This window comes from Eurypyga helias, unplaced genomic scaffold (assembly GCF_000690775.1).
Source record: "Eurypyga helias isolate BGI_N326 unplaced genomic scaffold, ASM69077v1 scaffold38117, whole genome shotgun sequence".
Lineage (NCBI taxonomy): Eukaryota > Metazoa > Chordata > Aves > Eurypygiformes > Eurypygidae > Eurypyga > Eurypyga helias.
In genome coordinates, this window is record NW_010263035.1 from 1 (window position 1) to 8,007 (window position 8,007).

Here is an 8,007-nt window from a genome sequence, read left to right on the forward strand (position 1 = left end):
GGGGGTGGGCAGCTGCCTGGTGCAGACAAAGGGATGTCACCGGCCCCACCGCCGCGTCCCGGGGATGCGCTCCCGAAGGCCGTACCGCGCTCGCTCCGGCAGAGAAAGCGTGCGAGAGAAACCAGGCGACAGAAGGGGCCTTGGGAAACTGCATCTGGGGAGCTGGTAGTTCCAGGCTGCGCCCAGACGGCCCGGTTTAGCAGCACTTGCAGGGCCTCCTGCGTTTAAACAGCTCTGCAGCTGGGGGGTTGCCTCCACGTCACCCGGTGGCAACAAGTCTCTGAATTTTGTTACGCTGCTTCTGGTGAGATGGTGAGATCTGGCAGCGTTGATGTTCATTCCCAGCCTTACGTGCACAAACGGATTAGCCTGTGCAGCAGAGGATTTTTGATCAGCTAGGAACTCCTCCAACGGAGCAGTCTAACAGCAAACCAGGGGGGATGCGGTTGGCTTTGCATTCAGTTGCCCGCTCGGTGTTGTGGGTGTCTCATAAATATGTTGATAAAGGCTAATCATGGGGTTTTTTTTTTAAAAATACATTTTAGCAGCCTTTGATGATGCGGTGGAAGAACGTGTGATCAATGAAGAGTATAAAATATGGAAAAAGAATACTCCCTTCCTCTATGACTTGGTAATGACCCATGCACTGGAGTGGCCCAGCTTGACTGCTCAGTGGCTTCCTGATGTGACAAGGTAAACCAAAAAACGCTCTTGTCTTCTTTTTAAAGCAGAATAGAGGGTCGGTCCAGGATCAGCCTGTCTGAAGTGCTTTTTGTCCCCTTGCCACGCCAACAGCAGGTCGAGGTCTCTGAACACAAGAGAGGGAATAATTTTTAATCTGGGAAAAAGTCTGCTGTTATGGGAAAGATGTTTTCACACAATTGATTTCCAAGTTTTCCAGATTCACCCTCCCCTTTAATAAGCAAAGCAGAATAGAGGGTCGGTCCAGGATCAGCCTGTCTGAAGTGCTTTTTGTCCCCTTGCCACGCCAACAGCAGGTCGAGGTCTCTGAACACAAGAGAGGGAATAATTTTTAATCTGGGAAAAAGTCTGCTGTTATGGGAAAGATGTTTTCACACAATTGATTTCCAAGTTTTCCAGATTCACCCTCCCCTTTAATAAGCAAGAAGCTACTCAAAAATAGAACTGCTAATAGAGCTGCTAGGGAGGGCCCGGGAGTGGTGCTCTCTCAGTGTTGTGCCATGAGGATTTTAGGTTGAGATCTTGAGTTATGTATCAGGACAGGTTGGGCGCTGATCTGTTGGAGGGCAGCTCTGGGAAAAGGACCTTGGAATCCCAGTGGACAACAGGATGACCATGAGCCAACCGTGTGCCCTCACGGCCAAGAAGGCCAGTGGCATCCTGGGGTACGTTAAGAAGAACGTGGCCAGCAGGTCGAGGGGAGTTATCCTCCCCCTCTGCTCTGCGCTGGTGGGGCCTCCCCTGGAGTGCTGTGTCCAGCTCTGGGCTCCTCAGCTCAGGAAGGACAAGGAGCTACTGGAGAGGGGCCAGCGCAGGGCCACTGCGAGGATGAGGGGCCTGGAGCACCTTCCACATGAGGAAAGGCTGAGAGCTGGGGCTGTTCAGCTGGAGAAGAGGAGGCTGAGGGGGATCTTATCAATGCTTATCCATATCTAAAGGGGGGGTGTGTGGGCTCAATGTGTCCAGGGACAGGACGAGGGGCAGTGGCCATGAACTGGGAAACAGAAGGTTCAGCCTGACCATGAGGAAACCCTTCTTCCCTGTGAGGGTGACAGAGCCCTGAGCAGGCTGCCCAGAGAGGGGGGGAGTCTCCTTCCCTGGAGACTTTCCAGAGCCCCTGGACTTGTTCCTGTGTGATCTGCTCTGGGTGATCCTGCTCTGGCAGGGGAGTTGGACTGGATGATCTCTAGAGGTCCCTTCCAACTCCGTGAATCTGTGATTTCCTCTGGAGGAGGCGAGTTTGGTGTTGGAACAGGAGAGCAGTGATAACAGGGTGTTGTTAGTGTTAGAAGCTGTCACCAAAAAACCTTATTTGCTCGGTAAACCCCTTGTTTTGTTTCTCATGTAATTCTCTTGCCCTGCAGACCGGAAGGCAAAGATTTCAGTATTCACCGCTTAGTCCTGGGCACGCATACGTCAGATGAACAGAACCACCTGGTGATAGCTAGCGTGCAGCTGCCCAACGATGACGCGCAGTTCGATGCTTCGCACTATGACAGTGAGAAAGGAGGTAAGGGACCACAGATGTGGGTCAGGGGGAGTTTTGACCATTTTTTCCTTCCCCTCTCAACAGAATATTTGTCTTTCCGTAAAGTTCGAGGCAGCAACGTTCAGGTATCGCTTCTGAACTGATCAGTTTGTTTCTAAGTGGTTCCCTTACAATAGACAAATACTGTGGTGTTTATGTACGTAATGTCTTAATAAAATGGTGAAACGAGAAGGTGGCAGGCTCATTGCAAAAACCTGGGGAGGGGGAAAACCTCACCCCTCCCTGTTTCTGATCAGGAATTGATGTGGATTTTCATGCAGTACTGCCTACTGGTATTTTCATGATCACGTTTGCACTACATAAACTATTCCAGTGAGAAAGTCACTCACGTAAAAGAATATTTTATCTCAGGAGTGTAATGTTCCAGATGTTATTCTCTTGTCTGGCTTCTGCTGCCCGATAGTTGTGCCAGCCCCTCCTGCGTAAAGAGATTGTTGTATTGCGTTCGGTGTATCAGACTTGAACGTGGTGCCTTCTGCAGTCTCCGCTGGCTGACAGCACTGCTGCGGGTCAGGCTCTTCTCCCTTGCACTTGGTTGTCAGTCGTTCCACCTGCTGAAAGTCCTCGGTGACCCAGTGCTGCCTTCTCCCGAAGCCTGCGTTGTGCAATTAGTATTGTGATCTTTGGGCTTCTTGGGTTACTCATGATCACAGTGTGGTCTAATAAATACTTTGTTTCTATTCTACTTCAGTATTTCTCCAAAATAAACCACTCCAGCCCCCTCTTTTGGCTGGAACGGGGCTGTGCGAGTCGGTGAAATGCGGAGTTACCATGGCTTTGCGTGCAAAGCTCAGGGCGCTTCGGCACGCTCTGTTACGGCCCCGTACCTGAGCCGTGGTGTGGCCATGTCTTCTTACCTCAGCTTCGTCTGCGCTGCAGTGCTGAGTGTTGTTGGGTTTGGAAGTGCAGGCTCGGCACATCAGTTCCAAATGTACAACGTGCCTTTGTCACTACCCGGAGTTGGAGATACAACAAAATCCCTTGTGGTGTTACATTTGAAAGAGTATGAGAATTCCAGGCAGAAACAGTCTTTAACTGAGCCGGAGTCCCGGTGTCTTGCTGTTACAGACACAGCCAGAGGCTTAGAACAACATGCCATTTGAAAACTGGATTCTCCCAGTTATAGTTGTTCTTGTTCTTTCCAAATAAGTGCTTGGTAGTACCAGTAATTGACTCTTTGTGGCTTGATCTGAAACGGGCTTATTATTTACAACGGCTAAATTCCTATTTCCAGAGTTTGGAGGCTTTGGGTCAGTTAGTGGGAAAATTGAAATTGAAATCAAGATCAATCACGAGGGAGAAGTGAACAGAGCACGTTACATGCCGCAGAACCCCTGCATCATTGCCACGAAGACTCCCTCCAGCGATGTCCTTGTCTTTGACTACACCAAACACCCTTCTAAACCAGGTACCCACTGCTTTGTGTGAGCTTTGCAGGTTGGCCAGCCCCTCGGGAAGGGCTGAGGGAGTGACCAAGAGCTTTGTGGGTTGCATGTTGTGAGTTGAGGGGAAGTGGGCATGTAGTGTGAAAAGTGATGGATACGAGGTTTGCACAGGCGTAGAAAAATCTGTCAGAGGGGAGGGGGGGGGGCCGTGTTTGGCCCTGCCGCAGTATGTCTCGGTGTTTTGGGGGGGTGGAGGGCAGCTTTTTGGAAACCGTATGATTTCCTGGGTAGCTGAGCTGATGCTCTGTCAGTTCATTACCCCGTGAACTCATCAAGACGGAGCAGAGTAACTCGTTTTGCCATTTGCGGGGAGGCTCAGACACATTTTCACTTCCAAAGTGCACTTGGAGAAGAGAGAAAGAAAACTGCCGCACCGGCAGAGCCTCTGTAAGAGTGGGCTGAGCGGTAACCGGGGCAGCTGCTGCTCCCAGTCCAGCCAGACCAGGTGGCTGGTGCCAAAGCTTGGAGGTGGCTCCTGGGCTGCTCTGACCCTCGAGCAGTGCCGTAACACGAGTTTAGGGTAAGCGGTCGCTAGGCCACCCAGCTGAGAATGAAACCAGCCTGGGCACAAAACACCACAGGGAGAAACTGCTCTGTGGTGTTCTGGAGCATCTGGATTTAATGAGGGTATCCTTCCGCTGGGGAGCACACTCAAAGGGATAGGGAAGGATCCCACTGAAAAAGTTGGAGCGGAGTTTAACACGGCACGGTCAGACAACGCTGGGCGGTCCTGGGTGCGCGGGAAGCTATACCGGGCACTGGAGTTCTTACGCCGCCTCTTTACAGACCCTTCTGGGGAGTGTAACCCTGACCTGCGCCTCCGTGGACACCAGAAGGAAGGCTATGGGCTGTCATGGAACCCCAACCTGAGCGGGCATCTGCTTAGTGCTTCTGACGATCACGTGAGTAGTCCCGGTGTAGCTGGGGACAGCCTGTGCTGCGTGTCCCTGGGCAGAGGTCAGAATTACCGGGGTTTGGGGGGAAGGTAAAGAGAATGTCCGTGTAAAGATGCGATTTTTGAGAGGTTTTGTTTTCTCTTGAAGACCATTTGCTTGTGGGATATTAGTGCTGTTCCAAAAGAAGGCAAAGTAGTGGATGCAAAGACCATCTTCACAGGGCACACGGCGGTTGTGGAAGACGTGTCTTGGCACCTGCTCCATGAGTCTCTGTTTGGATCCGTTGCTGATGATCAGAAGCTCATGATGTAAGTGGGGTAATGCCTGGCTGCTTCTCTCCCTCCTGCTTCCCCTTCTGTGCCTCAGTCCTGCCGCAGAACGGGATAGAAACCTTGCTTTCAATTCCCTGTTTCCCCTGGCAGCTGGGACACGCGGTCGAACAACACCTCCAAACCCAGTCACTCGGTGGACGCTCACACGGCCGAGGTCAACTGCCTCTCCTTCAATCCCTACAGTGAGTTTATCCTGGCCACGGGATCCGCTGATAAGGTGCGTCTGCCTTCGACTGGGAACGTGCCCCTTTCGTTTCCGCCTGTGTATGTTGTGTGATTCCACTAAACCCTTTTGCCCTTCTCCTCTTCACTAGACCGTTGCTCTCTGGGACTTGAGGAACCTAAAGCTGAAGTTGCACTCCTTTGAATCACACAAAGATGAAATCTTTCAGGTAAAACAAAGCGTCTGTTACCTTTTACGCACGCAGACTAAGCTAGGATGTCTGGAAAAGAAACCTGTTCTTTTCCACCCTGTTTTCAACGTGTGCGTTACTCCTGGCAGCAGGCCGAGCAGGGAGTCGCAGCCCGGCAGCTGCCGTGCTCCCATCAGCTCGGTCCTGCGGGAAGGCGGCCGGTGCCTGTCAGGGGTCACCGGGACCTCCTGTGACGACCAAACAGTCAGGACCTTTGCTGGTGTAAATAGAGAGCTGACGGCATGGGCGTGGCGGATGCTGCATTTCCATCTCCAACTCTGTCCTTACTCGGGAGAAAAACATGTAGGGAGTTTTTGGTAGGATTACTAGTTGAGGCTGGAGTTGCCTTTAACAGTCGCCCACGGAATCTCGACGTGCCAGGTGAGCGTGCAGAGCTACGTGTTCATGTCTAATCCCTTAGCAGTGTGTTTTGGAGGGCTTTATCTCCCGCAGAAGTGATGAGCGTGAGCTTTTGGGGCAGCTGGGTGTAACTGCCGTGATGTCTTCCTGGTGTACCGCATACCTGCTCCCTCAGGAATCCGCAGTCGGTGCTCGTGCAACCCTTGCTAGGCAAGGAGCAGCTCGTATCCGTGAGAGCTGCTTGCACTTGGGAATGCCTGGCCTTTGTTAGAGGAGAGGTTACACAGGGTACCTTTTTGGTGCTCCGATGCCTCGGTAACGTGTGGATGTGGAAAGGCGTGTTCCCCTTTCGGGTTGTTGTCGGCTTGGATTCCCGGGGGGCGTTAACGATACGGGATGCAGTGGTGTTCGCTGGGAATGTCTGTCCTGGTATGGCTTCTTTAAACTAACTTCCCCTCTAAATTGTCCCCATCTGCAGGTGCAGTGGTCTCCCCACAATGAAACCATCCTGGCCTCCAGCGGCACCGACCGCAGGCTAAATGTCTGGGACTTGAGGTAAATCCCAAATTACTCGCGTCGTCCTGACAAAATGCTGTGGATAACCGCGTCGCGCTTCAGAACCCAGCCCAACCAACCCCCCCCTTGCATCGAATCCCTTTTTTTACAGTAAAATCGGGGAAGAGCAATCCCCCGAAGATGCTGAGGATGGACCCCCAGAGCTGTTGGTAAGTGTTCCCAATCCCACGGGTTGCTGCGACCTGGGATTCATCTCCGCCATGCGGATCTCAAAACACCCTCCTCTTTGCCTCCCCGATGCCAGTTTATTCACGGGGGTCACACGGCGAAGATCTCAGATTTTTCCTGGAATCCGAACGAGCCCTGGGTGATCTGTTCTGTATCAGAGGATAACATCATGCAAGTCTGGCAAATGGTGAGTTGCTCGGGAAGGTGCAGGAAGAGACGGGGGGGAGATGGGGAGAGGTATCGGTGTTCCTGGGCTGACTTCCTGCGCTCAGCAGGACGTGCTTCACGGCGCTGCCCGAACCTCCGAGGGGTTGTGAAATCTACTGTAGGTTCGGTCCAAACAACCGTCTGCAAACACTCAGGAGCTGGTCTGTGCTTCTCATGGTTTACAAAAAAAGACAGTTCTGGTGTAGAAGCGATTTTTTCCCCGTCTGTGTTGGAATGGAAACTGTGAGAGAGCCCAGAACTGGGGTCCCTGTTAGTTACTGCCTTAAAGACGGAGATCTCTGCGGGCGATACAGACGCCCTCCCGGGGGCCGGGGGGGGGTGGTGAGCAGGGGTTTGCTGACCCTCACCAGCCATTGAGGGCACTGGAAGACACTCCTGTGGTGTTTGATTAACCCTTGATGACACCACGCTCCTGACCTGTGTCCATGAACGGTTCGTAGCAGCCTCCCACGCGGCCGGTGCCGAGCGGAGGTGTGCGGAGCGCGTACACGGCAGTCGGTTTGGAGTGAGCCTTGCGGCGGGCTCCGTTTAAGGCAGATTTCCACGAGCTCCAGTAACTTACGGGCTGCTTGCGGAATGTTTTGGAGACGTGGCGCTTGTGGGAAAGCTCATTTGCGTTGCTGCTTTAATGGTGAACAGTCTGGAGGGGTCGGGGGGTGGCGGTTGCGCAGGACACTGCCCCAGCGTTCGGCGGTGGAGTCCGGTCAGCACGGTGGCGAGATGCTGCTGCTGCAGTCCCTCGTCTCTCTTGCAGGCGGAGAACATCTACAATGACGAAGACCCTGAGGGGAGCGTGGATCCGGAAGGCCAAGGATCCTAGATAACTGCCTTTTCCTGGTTTTTAGTCTCTTTTTTCCTTCTCTCCCCTCTCCACCCCCACGTCGACTTAACACTGGTTTTGAGACACACGTAGACTCTGTGTTCAGCTTCGTTCCGTAGGTCCCGCCAACACCTCCTTGGCGCTCCCCGGGGAGGGGGCTTAGCCCACCTCAGCCGGTGCCGTGCTGCGGCTCCTCGGTCGCTCCCGCAGCAGCCTCTTGCCAGGCCCATCTTCCCTGCCCTCGTCCCGCAGCGCCGACCCAGTTTTGTTGTTTCCCTCTGCCTTCAGCTTGCTCCGGCTGCGGGGTTTCGCCTCACTTAAACGCAGGTTGGGGGGTCGAGCTGCGGGTGCCGGAGCCAGGGAGGCGATGCCGGAGACGAGGGAGGAAGGTCTTGGCCTCCTCAGCCCCAAAGCCTTGGGATTCCTTTAGTTAATCTGCCCCTTGTGGATTTTTCTGCCTCTGCAGCTACAAACTTGCAGGTTCTGACTTGAAATTAAACTTGTTTCTGTATTTTTTT

At 53.2% G+C, this 8,007-nt stretch overlaps 1 protein-coding gene across 1 annotated transcript; it reads left to right on the forward strand.

The window, feature by feature from the left end:
• Window positions 1–549: 549 nt before the first annotated feature.
• On the forward strand, window positions 550–7,489 carry LOC104512805 (histone-binding protein RBBP4). Its single transcript, XM_010155919.1, has 11 exons — window positions 550–693; window positions 2,067–2,212; window positions 3,486–3,659; window positions 4,483–4,598; window positions 4,740–4,900; window positions 5,015–5,141; window positions 5,239–5,316; window positions 6,176–6,252; window positions 6,365–6,422; window positions 6,518–6,628; window positions 7,424–7,489. Exons 1-11 carry the CDS (start codon window positions 635–637, stop codon window positions 7,487–7,489), a joined length of 1,173 nt encoding a protein of 390 aa, XP_010154221.1. The 5' UTR covers window positions 550–634.
• Window positions 7,490–8,007: the final 518 nt, after the last annotated feature.